This window comes from Ranitomeya imitator, chromosome 5 (assembly GCF_032444005.1).
Source record: "Ranitomeya imitator isolate aRanImi1 chromosome 5, aRanImi1.pri, whole genome shotgun sequence".
Lineage (NCBI taxonomy): Eukaryota > Metazoa > Chordata > Amphibia > Anura > Dendrobatidae > Ranitomeya > Ranitomeya imitator.
The window spans coordinates 174,668,557-174,687,914 of NC_091286.1; the positions used below are offsets into that span (position 1 = coordinate 174,668,557).

The 19,358-nt window shown below is 43.1% G+C and overlaps 1 protein-coding gene across 2 annotated transcripts in view; it reads right to left on the reverse strand.

Moving 5' to 3' along the window:
• Positions 1-19,358, reverse strand: part of GNPAT (glyceronephosphate O-acyltransferase) — a 433,316-nt gene that overhangs the window by 39,233 nt on the left and 374,725 nt on the right. For both annotated transcript variants that reach the window (XM_069769345.1, XM_069769344.1), the window contains 2 exons: positions 6,445-6,538; positions 566-627 (listed from right to left, as the gene is read on the reverse strand). In XM_069769345.1, the coding sequence (XP_069625446.1) occupies positions 566-627; positions 6,445-6,538 (156 nt within the window). The remainder of the gene's footprint in view (positions 1-565; positions 628-6,444; positions 6,539-19,358) is intronic.

Here is a 19,358-nt window from a genome sequence, read left to right on the forward strand (position 1 = left end):
TCATGTGCGTGCCAGCAGGGGGAATATAGTGACCGGGGGGAGCATATCCTTGATGGGAGGGGCGGAGTGCAGGCACATGCAATATGCGCTGCTCCCCTGTCAACCAACTCTGCTCGGCTTCAGCACTGAGGTGATGAACAGCGGGTGCAGTGAATATTACATGAGGCTAATGAGCGGAAGCGCATGACCTCCCCCTGTCTCTGCAGCCCGCAGCTAGCCCCCTGACACCACTACAGAGCCGCCCCCTCTCCTCTACAGCACAGCACACATTCAGATTGTAAGACGCACTCCCCACTTTACCCCAAAATTTGGGGGAACAAAAGTGCGTCTTATAATCCGAAAAATACGGTACATAGATCTTTTATGTATTATTACTTTTGTCAGATTCAAGTTATCTCTGTGACCATTGTGGGTTTTTCTGTCACTAAACGAGGGCTACCAACAATTTTGACCCCGGGTGTATATTCTGTACACAGAGTAAGCTACATAGCGACTCTCAGCATTATTATAAAATATTTCAGGAAAATTAAAACAAATCACATTAATAGAATTTCATGTATCTCACCAAGTTTTCCTTTCATGCCTGCCATAGCTTGCCTATCTATAGTGAAGTTTACTGCAGAACCCCTGAAAAGAGATAAAACGCAGTTAAATATAAGAGCACTTGTATAATCTACATTAACTCTAAAAATAAGACAGCAAGATGCTGAACGTCATATATGACAAAAGCTGTAACCTTTAGGCTATGTTGCCTGTATGAGCTTTTGGTGAGGTTTTGACGCTGCAGTATTTCTGCATCTATTCAATTAAAGTACTTGCACACGTAGAATGGTCCACTGCGGATTTTTCCGCAGCGGATGTGATAATAAATAATAATAATAATCTTTATTTTTATATAGCGCTAACATATTCCGCAGCGCTTTACAGTTTGCACACATTATCATCGCTGTTCCTGATGGGGCTCACAATCTAAAATCCCTATCAGTATATCTTTGGAATGTGGGAGGAAACCGGAGAACCCGGAGGAAACCCACGCAAACACGGAGAGAACATACAAACTCTTTGCAGATGTTGTCCTGGGTGGGATTAGAACCCAGGACTCCAGCGCTGCAAGGCTGCATTGCTAACCACTGCGCCACCGTGCTGCCCATAAATCTGATAAAATGTGATAAATCTGCCGGGCAAAAACGCTGCGTTTTTGCTGCAGATTTATCGCGGATTTACTGCGTTTTTTTGCGTATTTCACTGCGGTTTTACACCTGTGGTTTTCTATTGGAGCAGGTGTAAAAGCGCTGCGGAATCCGCGGAAAAAGTGACATGCTGCGGAATGTAAACCGCTGCGTTTCCACGCGTTATTTTCCGCATCATGTGCACAGCGTTTTCTGTTTCCCATAGGTTTACATTGTAATGTAGACTCATGGGAAACTGCTGTGGATCTGCAGCAAAATTTGCAGCGTGTGCACATAGCTTTAGATTACTAGCCTTTTTTCATTGTGTTATTTTTACATGCGTTTTAACACATTTTTGATGATGCATTTTTTGTCTTTGGTGTGTCATGTTTTAAATTAAGCTGCTTTGTCTTTTATAATTCCCGGGATTTTCCACATGTATTGCAAATCAATGAGAACAATCCGCACAGAAAACGCAGATTACTCGCAAGAGAAATTGAGATGCTGCGGATTTGAAACATGCACACAGGTCAGTTTACCCTGAGTAAAAAGGAATCACAGTGGATATGAGATTTCTACAAATGTCATCCATTTAGCTGGAACTGTAAGATGCTGCATTTTTGACGCAGAGTTAAAAATGCACCAAAAGCTCATTGTGGGAACTTGACATACAGATATCTATTAAAGTGTACTCCAATTCAGAGCTGATCCTGAGTGAACCAATTTTGCTTATTTGATGTTTCATCCATAAATATAACATTTCTAAATGAGAGTCTTCAGTAGCAGCAAAACAATGAAATAGGGCATTATGCAAGATGTTCCCTGTATGCTCCAATGCCATGGTATTAAGAGTGTGCACTGTATGTTCCAATGCCATGGTATTAAGAGTGTGCACTGTATGTTCCAATGCCATGGTATTAAGAGTGTGCACTGTATGTTCCAATGCCATGGTATTAAGAGTGTGCACTGTATGTTCCAATGCCATGGTATTAAGAGTGTGCACTGTATGTTCCAATGCCATGGTATTAAGAGTGTGCACTGTATGTTCCAATGCCATGGTATTAAGAGTGTGCACTGTATGTTCCAATGCCATGGTATTAAGAGTGAGCACTGTATGTTCCAATGCCATGGTATTAAGAGTGTGCACTGTATGTTCCAATGCCATGGTATTAAGAGTGAGCACTGTATGTTCCAATGCCATGGTATTAAGAGTGTGCACTGTATGTTCCAATGCCATGGTATTAAGAGTGTGCACTGTATGTTCCAATGCCATGGTATTAAGAGTGTGCACTGTATGTTCCAATGCCATGGTATTAAGAGTGTGCACTGTATGTTCCAATGCCATGGTATTAAGAGTGTGCACTGTATGTTCCAATGCCATGGTATTAAGAGTGTGCACTGTATGTTCCAATGCCATGGTATTAAGAGTGTGCACTGTATGTTCCAATGCCATGGTATTAAGAGTGTGCACTGTATGTTCCAATGCCATGGTATTAAGAGTGTGGAGGCTTTTTGTGTGCGCTATTTAAGTTATGTAACTAAAATTAAAGGCACCTGTAATGTGAATCATTGGAGAGAAATGTCTTATAAGTAGTAATATCTTAATATATACTTACCTTGTAATGTCTTCACATCCTGTTCCGTCCAGGTGTGTCTGGATCCCAGAATTCCAAGTGGCGGAAGTTCGCCGACCTCCATATTGGGCACCCAAGTGATGGGTGTCTCAATATGGAAACAGCAGGTGGTACCAGCCTCTTGTGCGGTACCACCAGCGGAACACCGTTGCACCACACACACTATAAACGCCATACACACCACACACACTGTATAAGCCGTACGCACCACACACACACTGTTTACGACGTACGGAGCCTCTTGCGCGGTACCACCAGCGGAACACTGTCGCAAACACGCCGCCACTGGTATTAGCCAAATGATTCACTGACTGCCGCCATCTTTGTACAGGAGGAGCTCATGCACAGTTTTAAAGATTGCGGCGGTCTGATTTACTGCACCTGCGCAAATTCTGTGCAGGCGCAGTGAATCATTCGGCTGATCCCGGTGGCAGATGCGCAACGTGTCTACAGGCAGAGGAAGCCGGTCACACGTCAATGTCATGTGGTTACTTTTTAGGAGGACCCATGTTGGCATTCATATTTGATTTTTAAAGGGGTTTTCCCATGAATGAAAGTTAATTTTAAAAATTGTCTGTGTCTGACCGTGTACGGAGCATATCACATCTCATTGGAAGGGGAGGAAACAAAAGACAATACTGATATTACATTAGGGGATCACAGAGGATTTCTTTTAAGATGCAGCCCTTTTTTGTTATTGCGTTTCTGTTTTTCGCTCCCCTCCTTCCCAGAGCCATAACTTTTTTCTTTTCCCGTCAATATGGCCATGTGAGGGCTTATTTTCTGCAGGACGAGTTGTACTTTTGAACAACACCATTGGTTTTACCAGGTCTTGTACTAGAAAACGGGAAAAAAATTCCAAGTGTGGTGAAATTAGAAAAAAGTGCAATCCCACAACTTGTTTTTCGTTTGTCTTTTTTGCCACGTTCACTAAATGCTTAAACTGACCTGCTATTATGATTCTCCACGTCATTACGAGTTCATAGACACCAAATATGTCTAGGTTATTTTTTATCTAAGAAGTGAAAAAAAATTCCAAACTCTGCTAAAGAAAAAAAAAAATTGTGACATTTTCCAATACCCGCAGCGCTTCCATTTTTCGTGATCTCGTGTCAGGTGAGGGCTTATTTTTTGCGTGCCAAGCTGACGTTTTCAATGATACCACTTTTGTGCAGACACGTTCTTTTGATAGCCCGGTATTGCATTTTAATTCAATGTTATGGCGATCAAAAAAATGTAATTCTGGCTTTTTGAATTTTTTTAGGTTAATCCTTTTTTTTAATTGACAGATCGGCGATTCTGAACACGGCGATACCAAATATGTGTAGGTTTGATTTTTTTTATTGTTTTATTTTGAATGGGGCAAAAGGGGGGTGATTTAAACTTTTATTTTTTTCATATTTTTTAAAACTTTTTTTTTGTACTTTTGCCATGCTTCAATAGTCTCCATGGGAGGCTAGAAGCTGACACAACTGGATCGGCTCAGCTACATACCCTGTTTCCCCGAAAATAAGACATCGTCTCATATTAATTTTTGCTCCGAAAGTTGCACCATGTCTTATTTTCGGGAAGTGGGGGTGTCTTATTTTCTCATCCCAATGCAGCCTCCACACACACACACCCTTACACAGACACACACACACACCCTTACACAGACACGAACACACACATTTTCTTACTGCTTTCCTCCGCGGTGCTGCTTTCAGTGCTTTGGTGGTGCAGGAGCCCTGAGCCAATCAGAGCGCAGGAGCCCTGGGCCAATCACAGCCCAGGAACAATCAGAGGCTATGGATGACGTCAGCTGGCTCATGGTTCCTGCGCTGTGATTGGCGCAGGGCTCATGGGCAGAGATTGGTACACAGCTCCGAGGCTGTGAATAACTCCTGCGAACAGCGTGGCTGTGGTGGTGGGCACCGGACAGCGGGAACGAGACTCAACTGCATGCCCCATGCACAGAACAAGGTATGCCTTATTTTTTTTTTTTGGGGGGGGGGCCTTATATTAGCAGGCACAGTGCTCCCCTTAGCATGCCTTACTTTCGGTGGGGGTGCCCTATTTACGGGGAAACATGGTAGTAGCGATCATCAGATCGCTCCTATGCAGCTGAATTACAGGCTTGCTATGAGCGCCGACCACAGGGTGGTGCCCACAGCAAGCCGGCATCAACAACCATAGAGGTCTCAAGGAGACTGGTTGTTATACCGACACATCGCTGACCCCCGATCACATTACGGGGGCCGGCGATGCACGCATTTCCGGCCCGATGGTAGTTAAATGTCAGCGTTTGACAACGGCATTTAACTAGTTAATAGTGGCGGGTGGATCGCTATTCCACCTGCTGCTATTGAGCGCATGTCAGCTGTACAAAACAGCTGACGTGTTGCGACTTTGATAAGTGTGAGACACGACATGCGCAGTACTAGTACAGTGCATGTTGTGAAGGGGATAAACAATATTTTACCTCACAAAACGTATCCTCTGCAATCTCCTGCTGCAATGTCAGTATTGTCTTTTGCTTCCTCTCCTGCCCAGGAGCTGTGGTGTGTTCTGTACGCGGTCAGACACAGACAATTTTTAAAATGAACTTTCGTTCACCCCTTTAAAAAGCAAATATAAACACCAACATGGCTCCTCCTAAAAAGTATGGCAATGACAATGAAAGGAAAGCAGCAAAGGCACAACGTCAAAGACAACAACGGGAAAATGAGACTCTTGAAGAGCAACAGCATCGCTGGGACAAAAACAACGCAAAAAAGCGTAGGCGTCAAGCACATGAGTCCCCTGATGCAAAAGCCTTTAGATTGTCACAAGATGCCATTAGGCAACAACAGTGCCACAAACAAAAACCTGCAGTCTTAACAGCAATACCATGCTCACAAGATGACCCATTGGAACCAGCACACCACACCGCCGAGTCTACAACTTCAAAGTGCATGAGGTTAACTAAGAAGGCATTTTCCCAACGCAAGCGACTTCAGGAGCAATGTCCATTGGTTACAGCAAGAAGACTGTCACACGAAGCAGAAGCACACCGTCTACAGCGACAAGCTGAAACACAAAGCCAGAGAGAAGTGCAACTACAACAGCAATGACAAATCAACATCCACCGGCAAATAAGTCGCATACAAAAAGAAAGACATGAACTTCAACTACAAGCAAAAAATGTAACCCATGATGAAAACACAATTCACAAACACAGCTGTGGTCCCATGAACCATTTATGTCAGAGTTTTGGAGTTGAGATGCCTTCCGATGGAAAGTTTACTCAGTGCTGTCAGAAGGGGAAAAAGCTCAAACGGGACAGCACATGAGGGGAGAACACAGCACAGGAAGGAGAGAGACAGCAGACAAGGGGGATAGCACGTGAGGTAGACAGGTCAAAGAAGAGCGCACAGATGGGAGAAGTCAGCACATGGGGAAAGACAGAGTGGATAGGTGGGTGAGCACATGGGGGGAGAGATTCTCAATGCTGCAAAGCCTGCCCTTATCGTAACATAACAGTCCTCCATCTAGTACTAATAATAAACTTCCTAAAAAGACACCACTAACAACTGGCCCTAGGGAATAAACTCACTCCATTGTCCATGCCATCTGTGGCTGAAAATTTCCAAACTAAAAATATAAACAAGGATTATACTTACGATTTGCCAATTTTCATAATACCCAAGTCCAAAAAAGATGCTAGTGTATTTTTTTGCATATCAGAAGATAAGGCCTCATAACACTGGCTGGTTCCTGTAAAAGTAAAGCAAATAATTATGCTTATTTCATAGGCTGGTCTCTAATTAATGTCTAGTATTTCTAGAGATATTATTACATTACGGCTAGCGCATAATAAGGACAAGTGCTATGTGAGAAAACATTGCATAGCACTCGGTCCAATATTAATCTATGGGGAAGATCACATCACCGTTTTTTTTCTCACCCACACACCTCATTTCAAGATTTTTCTGTATTTTTCTGACTATGAAAATTGTACATTCACACTGAAGGCATCAACACTATGAATTAACATATGTGGCATTATTTACTTAACAAAAAAGTGTGAAACAACTGAAAATATGTCTTATATTCTAGGTTCTTCAAAGTAGCCACCTTTTGCTTTGATGACTGCTTTGCACACTCTTGGCATTCTCTTGATGAGCTTCAAGAGGTAGTCACCGGGAATGGTTTTCACTTCACAGGTGTGCCCTGTCAGGTTTAATAAGTGGGATTTCTTGTCTTATAAATGGGGTTGGGACAGGGTGGATAAAAATCAATGTTTTTTTTTTTTTAAATAAAAAAAAGGATTTTTTTTATTTAAATCGGATTTTTTTTATTTAAATCGGATTTTTTTCAATAAACTGCTTTTTGAGGAAAATATTTTACCATCCAAAGGTTCTTCCATCATGAGATAAAGCTGAGTTGTTTAACTCAGTAGAATAAAGGCTGTATATGTGTAACATTCACAATGCCATGCTCTTCCAGAGGTTTCTGTAGGATTAGTGGGCAGTTTCTCTCCTATATTATCACAGACGCTCGCTTTACTTACGCAGTTCTCAAAACTGAATTTGACTCCGCAGAGGTCCCAGCCTCTTCTTCACGGCAAAAATGTTACAACATGAACAGAGTTGAGAAAAAGACCTTAATCCTATTGTTCTACAAACCTATGAATACAGAATCAACCCCTTCAGTGCCAAGTCCAAGAAGTTAGACAATATGTTTCTGATTGTTTGGAGTGGAATAGATCTGCACAACACAAGAAGAATGTGAATCTAAGTGTGAGGAGGAGGAAGGGCAAGCAGACAAGAAAATGAAAGTGAAACTTTGAGCACAATACTGCAGCATAGCCACAGACAGACAAGTCTGGATCTGTTTCTGTGTACGATCTGAGGTTTATTACATTCTTTCCTTATAATGGCAGCAGGCCGTAAAAGAGACCCAGTTTGGGAATATTTTAATGAAGCTCCTTCGCCTATCGGTAAGGCAGGCATGCGTGCAAAATGCAAACGATGCAACAGAGAGATGCAAGGCCTGGTGGCGCAAATGAGGCAACATCATGAGAAGTGCGGTGATGAAGATGACCAAAGAAACACTTCTGAACAGGCAGGATCTTCAGGTTGGTAAACATTTTTATTGAATCCTATTTCTAAAGGCTGAACTGTCATGTGTGAGAAAAATTATATTTCTTATTATTACTGCATGTTACTGTCATTTGGTACAGTTATGAAGAAAAACAAATATTCCTTTTGGGGCAGGGGCAGTGATGTGCTGTGTACAATAAGCCGAAATTGTATAAACAATAAAATAACAGCATTGACTTTTTTTGTTTAGGGGAATTCATGGATTCTGGAAACTATCCACCTCCAAGATCACCATCATCCTGTTCTACAGTTTCAGAGTTATCCATCCAGGATAGTGCTTCATTAGCAGCAGCATCATCATCAGACACCCACAGCCACATATCACCATCACCCAAAAGGAAGAAAAAACCTTTACCTCCTGGAACCACCATAGATAGGTTTGTGATAAGAACTAGCAGATTAGAAAAAGAGTTGATTGATGAAAAAATTGCCCAGTTTATTTATGCAACGAACTCTTCTTTCCGTCTGACTGAGAACCCACATTTGATTAATATGGTTCAGTCACTGAGACCAGGATACAGTCCACCCAGCAGAGCTGATGTTGCAGGGAAACTGCTGGATCAAGTGTATAACAGAGAAATGGAGCAATGTGCAGGGTAAAATTGGAGGGTAAAATTGTAAACCTAAGTATTGATGGGTGGAGTAATGTCCACAATGATCCTATTGTATGTGCTTGTATAACAACAGAAGAAGGTAAAGTCTTCCTTGCACAAACAACTGATACGTCAGCAAATGCACACACAGCAGAATACTTACAAGAAGTGGCAGTAAAAGCTATAACGACATGTGAACAAAAATTCAAATGTCTAGTACGCAATTTGGTCACTGACAATGCTGTAAACGTATCCAAGATGAGAAGAGATTTAGAAGAGCAGGGATGGAATACAAAGCTGCTAATAACATATGGTTGCAGTGCTCATTTGCTGCACCTCTTAGCCAAAGACTTAAGTGTTCCAGAAATAAAGGCTAATGTTGTTGGAATTGCTAAATACTTCCGTAATAATCATTTTGCTGCAGCAGCTCTGAAAAGGATGGGTGGAACCAAGTTAACTCTCCCACAAGATGTTAGATGGAACTCTGTGGTGGACTGTTTTGAGCAGTATATCAAAAACTGGCCTATTCTGATGACACTTTGTGAAGAAAATCGAGATAAAATAGATGGCACTGTCACGGCCAAAATCCTCAACATTGGGCTTAAGAGAAATGTTGAACATATGCTGAGCTTCCTGAAACCCATCTCTCAAGCTTTAACCCCTTCCCGACCTTTGACGCCACGTAGGCGTCATGAAAGTCGGTGCAAATCCGACCCATGACGCCTATGTGGCGTCATGGAAAGATCGCATCCCTGCAGATCGGGTGAAAGGGTTAACTCCCATTTCACCCGATCTGCAGGGACAGGGGGAGTGGTACTTCAGCCCAGGGGGGGTGGCTTCACCCCCCCCCGTGGCTACGATCGCTCTGATTGGCTGTTGAAAGTGAAACTGCCAATCAGAGCGATTTGTAATATTTCACCTATTAAAACTGGTGAAATATTACAATCCAGCCATGGCCGATGCTGCAATATCATCGGCCACGGCTGGAAACACTAATGTGCCCCCACCCCACCCCACCGATCGCCCCCCCAGTCCTCCGATCAGTGCTATGCACCGCTCCGTCCTGTGCTCCGCTCCCCCCGTGCTGTTGTCCGCTCCCCCCGTGCTCCAATCACCCCCCGTGCTCCGATCCAACCCCCCTGCACTCTGATCCACCCCCCGTGCTCCGATCCATCCCCCGTGCTCCGATCCACCCCCCATGCTCCGTTCCACCCCCCCGTGCTCCGATCCACCCCCGCGCTCCGATCAACCCCCCCATGCTCCGATCCCCCCCCGTGCTCCCCCCCACCCCATCATACTTACCGATCCTGCCGGGGTCCGTCCGTCTTCTCCCTGGGCGCCGCCATCTTCCAAAATGGCGGGCGCATGCGCAGTGCGCCCGCCGAATCTGCCGGCCGGCAGATTCGTTCCGAAGTGCATTTTGATCACTGAGATATAATATATCACAGTGATCAAAATAAAAAAAATAATAAATGACCCCCCCCCCTTTGTCACCCCCATAGGTAGGGACAATAAAAAAATAAAGAATTTTTTTTTTTTCCACTAAGGTTAGAATAGGGTTAGGGTTTCGGTATGTGCACACGTATTCTGTTCCTCTGCGGATTTTTCCGCTGCGGATTTGATAAATCCGCAGTGCTAAACCACTGCGTATTTATGGCGGAATTACCGCGGTTTTTCTGCGCATTTCACTGCGGTTTTCCAACTGCGATTTTCTATTGGAGCAGTTGTAAAACCGCTGCGGAATCCGCAGAAAGAAGTGACATGCTGCGGAATGTAAACCGCTGCGTTTCCGTGCAGTTTTTCCGCAGCATGTGTACAGCGATTTTTGTTTCCCATAGGTTTACATTGAACTGTAAGCGTGTGCACATACCTTTAGAATTAGGCTATGTGCACACGGTGCGGATTTGGCTGCGGATCTGCAGCGGATTGGCCGCTGCGGATTCGTAGCAGTTTTCCATCAGCTTTACAGTACCATGTAAACCTATGGAAAACCAAATCCGCTGTGCCCATGGTGTGGAAATTACAGTGCGGAAACGCTGCGTTGTATTTTCCGCAGCATGTCAATTCTTTGTGCGGATTCCGCAGCGTTTTACACCTGTTCCTCAATAGGAATCCACAGGTGAAATCCGCACAAAAAACACTGGAAATCCACTGTAAATCCGCAGGTAAAACGCAGTGCCTTTTACCCGCGGATTTTTAAAAAATGATGCTGAAAAATCTCACACGAATCCGCAACGTGGGCACATAGCCTTAAGGCTAGGGTTGGAATTAGGGTTGTGGTTAGGGTTGTGATTAGGGTTATGGCTACAGTTGGGATTAGGGTTAGTGGTGTGGGGGGGATAGTGTTGGAGGTAGAATTGAGGGGTTTCCACTGTTTAGGCACATCAGGGGTCTCCAAACGCAACATGGCGCCACCATTGATTCCAGCCAATCTTGTATTCAAAAAGTCAAATGGTGCTCCCTCACTTCCGAGCCCCGGCGTGCGCCCAAACAGTGGTTTACCCCCACATATGGGGTATCAGTGTACTCAGGACAAACTGCGCAACAATTACTGGGGTCCAATTTCTCCTGTTACCCTTGTGAAAATAAAAAAATGCTTGCTAAAACATCATTTTTGAGGAAAGAAAAATGATTTTTTATTTTCACGGCTCTGCGTTGTAAACGTCTGTGAAGCACTTGGGGGTTCAAAGTGCTCACCACATATCTAGATAAGTTCCTTGGGGGTCTAGATTCTAAAATGTGGTCACTTGTGGGGGGTTTCTACTGTTTAGCCCAACAGGGGCTCTGCAAACGCAAAGTGACGCCCGCAGAGCATTCCATCAAAGTCTGCATTTCAAAACGTCACTACTTCACTTCCGAGCCCCGACATGTGCCCAAACAGTGGTTTACCCCCACATATGGGGTATCAGCGTACTCAGGAGAAACTGGACAACAAGTTTTGGGGTCAAATTTCTCCTTTTACCCTTGGGAAAATAAAAAATTGCAGGCTAAAAGATCATTTTTGAGAAAATAATTTTTTATTTTTATTTTCATGGCTCTGCGTTATAAACTTCTGTGAAGCACTTGGCGGTTCAAAGTCCTTACCACACATCTAGATTAGTTCCTTTCAGGGGTCTAGTTTCCAAAATGGGGTCATTTGTGGGGGATCTCCAATGTTTAGGCACACAGGGGCTCTCCAAACGTGACATGGTGTCCGCTAATGATTGGAGCTAATTTTCCATTTAAAAAGCCAAATGTCGTGCCTTCCCTTCCGAGCCCTGCCGTGCGCCCAAACAGTGGTTTACCCCCACATATGGGGCATCAGTGTACTCAGGATAAATTGAACAACAACTTTAGTGGTCCAATTTCTCCTGTTATCCTTGTGAAAATAAAAACTTGGGGGCTACAATATCTTTTTTGTGGAAAAAAAAATATTTTTTATTTTCGCGACTCTGCATTCTAAACTTCTGTGAAGCACTTGGGCATTCAAAGTTCTCACCACACATCTAGATAAGTTCCTTGGGGGGTCTAGTTTCCAAAATGGGGTCACTTGTGGGGGAGCTCCAATGTTTAGGCACACAGGGGCTCTCCAAACGCGACATGGTGTCCGCTAACAATTGGAGCTAATTTTCCATTCAAAAAGTCAAATGGCGCGCCTTCCCTTCCGAGCCCTGCCGTGTGCCCAAGCAGTGGTTTACCCCCACATATGAGGTATCGGCGTACTCGGGACAAATTGCCCAACAAATTTTATGATCCATTTTATCCTATTGCCCATGTGAAAATGAAAAAATTGAGGCGAAAATAATTTTTTTGTGAAAAAAAAGTACTTTTTCATTTTTACGGATCAATTTGTGAAGCACCTGGGGGTTCAAAGTGCTCACTATGCATCTAGATAAGTTCCTTGGGGCGTCTAGTTTCCAAAATGGGGTCACTTGTGGGGGAGCTCCAATTTTTAGGCACACGGGGGCTCTCCAAACGTGACATGGTGTCCGCTAAAGAGTGTAACCAATTTTTCATTCAAAAAGTCAAATGGCGCTCCTTCCCTTCCAAGCCCTGCCGTGCGCCCAAACTGTGGTTTACCCCCACATATGAGGTATCAGTGTACTCAGGACAAATTGGACAACAACTTTCGTGGTTCAGTTTCTCCTTTTACCATTGGGAAAATAAAAAAATTGTTGCTAAAAGATCATTTTTGTGACTAAAAAGTTAAATGTTCATTTTTTCCTTCCATGTTGCTCCTGCTGCTGTGAAGTACCTGAAGGGTTAATAAACTTCTTGAATGTGGTTTTGAGTACCTTGAGGGGTGCACTTTTTAGAATGGTGTCACTTTTGGGTATTTTCAGCCATATAGACCCCTCAAACTGACTTCAAATGTGAGGTGGTCCCTAAAAAAAATGGTTTTGTAAATTTCGTTGTAAAAATGAGAAATCGCTGGTCAAATTTTAACCCTTATAACTTCCTAGCAAAAAAAAATTTTGTTTCCAAAATTGTGCTGATGTAAAGTATACATGTGGGAAATGTTATTTATTAACTATTTTGTGTCACATAACTCTCTGGTTTAACAGAATAAAAATTCAAAATGTGAAAATTGCGAAATTTTAAAAATTTTCGCCAAATTTCCGTTTTTATCACAAATAAACGCAGAATTTATTGACCTAAATTTACCATTAACATGAAGCCCAATATGTCACGAAAAAAAAATCTCAGAACCGCTAGGATCCGTTGAGTTATTACCTCATAAAGGGACACTGGTCAGAATTGCAAAAAACGGTAAGGTCTTTAAGGTCAAAATAGGCTGGGTCATGAAGGAGTTAAACAAAATACAGAAAAATAGCTGTTTTATTGCGGATGCTGTTGAAATTTGGAAGGAACTGAGTGAACACTTAAAAACAGAACTACAGAATTAAATTACAAGCAGTAAACAAACGAATGGGACAAGCACTGACTCCAGCTCATTTTTTGGAAAATATTGTCAATATCCAATATCAGGGTCAAAACCTAAGTGCTGAGGAAGAGGAGTTAGCTATGACATGGGTATCCAGCAATCATCCATCTTTAATGCCAACTATAATAAACTTCAGAGCTAAGGGGGAACCATTCAAGAAATATATGTTTGCTGAAGATATTTTAAGGAAGGTCACACCAGTAAACTGGTGGAAGTCACTTAAGCGCTTGGATTTAAATCAAATCCACCCTGCTCCACGGCTACTTCTAGTTGCGGTGATAAGTTCAGGATTGTGGTCAGTATAGTGGCCAAGCCGAGTTTGCATCTTGGCTTCAGGAAAATGGCCGCCGCGATCTCCATCTGCGCACGCGCGGCATCCCGCGGCCATTTTCCTGAAGCCCCGTGCAGCAGAGCACTCCAACTACGCACGTGCGGCCCCAGGAAGATGGCCGCCCCCACCGATGACAAGGGTAATAGCGCAGATTGCGCGCTGTTTCTTCACGTGCGCGCAGTGGATTCGGCACTTGGACATGCGCACACCACTACGCCACCAACGGAAAGCTGGGGAAGAAACAGCGATGTCACCATGCCCACCTGACCTGACCAGCCTGATTGACAGGCGAAAACGGCGACTTTGGTGATGTATTTCGCAGCATAGGTGGGGAATCAGGGTACACTACATACACTATTGTAAAGCACAGCACAGGCCCTATTTAATAGTATTTTTATGTCAATCTGAAAAAATGGGGTGACAGGTTCCCTTTAAGCAAATAACTTATGCTGTAATGTTGTTATTGTTTCAGTTGAATAAATCTATTTAAATTGTTATTAAGGTCAGGATTATTTTTCTCCTTCCTAAGTACAACAGAACAGTGGTGTCCAAATATGAATGATTAACCCATTAAACTGGGGAGAAAAAAGTAATATAAAAAGTGATTCTAAAAATCTTCATCTACTTGCATGTTAAAGTAGCAAGAACTAGTTTAGGTAGAAACTTTGATTTAAATCACTGATTTAAATCAAGCCTTACTGACTAGTGATTTAAATCGTGATTTAAATCGTGATTTAAATCAGTTAGATTTAAATCAAATCCACCCTGGGTTGGGACCATCAGTTGTGTTGTGCAGAAGTCTGGTGGATACACAGCTGATAGTCCTACTGAATAGACTATTAGAATTTGTATTATGGCAAGACAAAAGCAGCTAAATAAAGAAAAATGAGTGGCCATCATTACTTTACGAAATGAAGGTCAGTCTGAAAAATTGGGAAAACTTTGAAAGTGTCCCCAAGTGCAGTTGCAAAAACCATCAAGCACTACAAAGAAACTGGCTCACATGAGGACCGCATCAGGAAAGGAAGACCAAGAGTCACCTCTGCTTCTGAGGATAAGTTTATCCAAGTCACCAGCCTCTGAATTCGCAGGTTAACAGCAGCTCAGATTAGAGACCAGGTCAATGCCACACAGAGTTCTAGCAGCAGACAAATCTCTACAACAACTGTTAAGAGGAGACTTTGTGCAGCAGGCCTTCATGGTAAAATAGCTGCTAGGAAACCACTGCTAAGGACAGGCAACAAGCAGAAGAGACTTGTTTGGGCTAAAGAACATAAGGAATGGACATTAGACTAGTGGAAATCTGTGCTTATGTCTAATGAGTCCAAATTTGAGATCTTTGGTTCCAACCACCGTGTCTTTGTGCGATGCAGAAAAGGTGAACGGATGGACTCTACATGCCTGGTTCCCACCGTGAAGCATGGAGGAGGAGGCGTGATGGTTTTTGGGGTGCTTTTCTGGAGACACTGTTGGGGATTTATTCAAAATTGAAGGTATACTGAACCAGAATGGCTACCACAGCATCTTGCAGTGGCATTCCATTCCATGCGTTTTGGGTTTAGTTGGACCATCATTTATTTTTCAACAGGACGATGACCTCAAACACACCTCCAGGCTGTGTAAGGGTTACTTGACCAAGAAGGAGAGTGATGGGGTGCTACGCCAGATGACCTGGCCTCCACAGTCATCAGACCTGAACCCAGTCGAGATAGTTTGGGGTGAGCTGGACTGCAGAGTGAAGGCAAAAGGGCCAACAAGTGCTAAGAATCTCTGGGAACTCCTTCAAGATTGCTGGAAGACCATTCCCAGTCACTACCTCTTGAAGCTCATCAAGAGAATGCCAAGAGTGTGCAAAGCAGTCATCAAAGCAAATGGTGGACTTCTTTGAAGAACCTAGAATATAAGACATAATTTCAGTTGTTTAACACTTTTTTGTTAAGTATATAATCCCACGTGTGCTAATTCATTGTTTTGATGCCTTCAGTGTGAATGTACAATTTTCATAGTCATGAAAATACTGAAAAATCTTTAAATGAGGTGTCCAAACTTTTGGTCAGTACTATATATATATTACATAGATAGATAGAAGAAAAGCTGCTAATTCATCTGCCTGCTTCTGTAAAATCACTGCAGGAGCCAACAAGATAAAAGAGATAGATTACAAACAGTAAATACATATGGAATAGGTAGATATATACACTACTGTTCAAAAGTTTAGGGTCACCAGACAATTTTGTGTTTTCCATGAAAACTCATACTTTTATTAATCAAATGAGTTGCCAAAAAATTTGAAAATCTAGTCCAGACATTGACAAGGTTAGAAAAAAGATTTTTATTTGAAATAATAATTTTCTCCGTCAAACTTTGCTTTTGTCATAGAATGCTCCCTTTGCAGCAATTACAGCATTGCAGACCTTTGGCATTCTAGCAGTTAAAGGGAACCTGTCACCTGAATTTGTCGGGACTGGTTTTCGGTCATATGGGTGGAGTTTTCGGGTGTTTGATTCACCCTTTCCTTACCCGCTGGCTGCATGCTGGCCACAGCCAGCGGGTAAGGAAAGGGTAAATCAAACACCCGCCCATATGACCGAAAACCGGTCCCGCCAAAGTCAGGTGACAGGTTCCCTTTAATTTGCTGAGGTAATCTGGAGAAATTTCACCCCATGCTTCCAAAAGCCCCTCCCACAAGTTGGTTTGGCTTGATGAGCACTTTTTGCGCACCATACGGTCAAGCTGCTCCCACAACAGCTCAATGGGGTCGAGATCTGGTGACTGTGCTGGCCACTCCATTACATATAGAATACCAGCTGCCTGCATCTTCCCTAAATAGTTCATTCATGATTTGGAGGTGTGCTTTGGGTCATTGTCCTGTTGTAGGATGAAATTGGCTCCAATCAAGCGCTGGCCACAGGGTATGGCATGGCGTTGCAAAATGGAGTGATAGCCTTCCTTATTAAAAATCCCTTTTACCTTGTACAAATCTCCCACTTTACCAGCACCAAAGCAACCCCAGACCATCCCATTACCTCCACAATGCTTGACAGATGGTGTCAGGCACTCTTCCAGCATCTTTTCAGTTGTTCTGCATCTCACAAATGTTCTTCTGTGTGATCCAAACACCTCAAACTTGGATTTGTCTGTCCATAACACTTTTTTCCAATCTTCCTCTGTCCAATGTCTGTGTTCTTTAGCCCATATTTATTTTCCTTTTATTAGCCAGTCTCAGATATGGCTTTTACTTTGCCACTCTGCCCTGAAGGCCAGCTTCCCGGAGTCGCCTCTTCACTTTAGATGTTGACACTGGCGTTATTCGTGTACTATTTAATGAAGCTGCCAGTTGAGGACCTGTGAGGCGTCGATTTTTCAAACTACAGACTCTGATGTACTTGTCTTGCTGCTCAGTTGTGCAGCGGGGCCTCACACTTCTCTTTATACTCTGGTTAGAGCCTGTTTGTGCTCTCCTCTGAGGGGAGTAGTACACACCGTTGTAGGAAATCTTCAGTTTCTTGGAAATTTCTAGCATGGAGTAGCCTTCATTTCTAAGAACAAGAATAGACTGTCGAGTTTCACATGAAAGTTATTTTTTTCTGGCCATTTTGAGATTTAATTGGAACCAACAAATGTAATGCTCCAGATTCTCAACTAGCTCAAAGGAAGGTCAGGTTTATAAGTTCTCTAATCAGCCAAACTGTTTTCAGCTGTGTTAACATACTTGCACAAGGGTTTTCAAGGGTATTCTAACCATCCATTTGCCTTCTTACACAGTTAGCAAACACAAAGTACCATAAGAACACTGGAGTGATGGTTGTTGGAAATGGGCCTCTATACACCTATGAAGATATTGCATGACAAACCAGACGTCTGCAGCTAGAATAGTCATTTACCTCATTAACAATATATAGAGTGTATTTCTGAATCATTTAATGTTAGCTTCATTGGAAAAAACTTTGCTTTTCTTTCAAAAATAAGGACATTTCTAAGTGACCCTAAACTTTTGAACTGTGGTGTAGATGTCAGTGACAAATACAATTAGTACAGTGTGTGTGCAAATTACTGGACATGTATTTAATTAAAAAAAGATTATTTTACGGAAAAAAAGGGCGTGGGCTCCAGCGCAATTTTCGCAACCAGCAGAGGGAAAGCCAGCGACTGAGGGCTGGGAAGGGGGTAATACACATGGAGCTTTCCAGGCTATTAATATCAGCTCACAGCTGTATACTTAGCCTTTACTGGCTATTAAAATAGGGATCCAGCCCAAAAAATGATGTGGGGTCCCCCAAGAATTAATAACCAGCAAAGACTATGCAGACAGCTGGGGGCTGATATTAATAACCTAGGAAGTGGCCATGGATATTGCCCCCCCGGCTAAAAACATCAGCACTGAGCTGCCCCAGAGAAGCCGCAACTCTAAGATGCGCCAATCCTGTCATTTAGCCTCTCTTTTCCTACGTGCCCTGTAGAGGTGGCAAGTGGGGTGATAGTTGTGGGGGTTGATGTCACCTTTGTGACATCAAGCCCCAAGGTCAGTAATAGAGAGGTGTCAATAAGACGCCCCATTACTAACCCCGCTGTCAAATTGTTAAAAGACACCCAGTAAAAAATCCCTTAATTGAAATAAAGACACAGACTCCTTTAATGTTTTAAATTAAACCATACTTACTGCCACACCTAATTACCCGACGCCCTCGATCTCCTGTAATAGAAGTAAAATAATAAACCAACCATATGCCCATACCTGTCCGTCGTTGTGTCCCATGCAATAATCAATATCTGGGGAATATATAGTTTTCAACCAGAACGGTGCCAAGATGCGACCGCCCAAGCTAAAAACTACTGGTGAATGAGGAGATGCTGGGAGCGGAGCTTCAAGTTACTAGCAAGAACTGGCATTTTCCCACACTCCAGAGTTCAGCGCAGTTCAGGCTGTGAAGGAGCACAGCTTCAGTGACGTCACCGCTAGCCACTGAAGCTCCGCTCCCAGCATCTAATTCACCAGTGGTTTTCAACAGGGACAGTCGCATCTTGGCACCATTCTGGTTGAAAACTGTATATTCCCCAGATATGGATTACTGCATGGAACACAACGACGGACAGGTATGAGTATATTGTTGTAATGGCGATTTGTTATTTTTATTACAGGAAATCGAGGGCGTCACATGGATTAGGAGTAATAATAAAATGGGAAAAATGTGTTGTGTTTTATTTCACTAAAATACTTTATTCTGGCTTTGTCTTTATTTAACATGAAAAAACTATAGGTTTTATAGGTGTCTTATTGACATCTCTCCATTACTAAGCCGTGGGCTTGATGTCACCTTACAATACAAAGGTGACATCAACCCCACATCTATTACCTCAGTTGCCACCGCTACAGGGCAAGTAGGATGAGCAATGCGAAGTGCCAGAATTGGCGCAACTTAGAGATGCGCCTTCTCTGGGGCGCCTGGGAACTGATGTTTTTAGCCAGGGGGACCAATAACCATGGTCCCTTCCTAGGCTATTAATATCAGCCCCCAGGCGCTGGCTTTCCCTCTGCTGGTTCCAAAAATTGGGCGGGAGCCTACGCCATTTTCCCCCCAAAAAA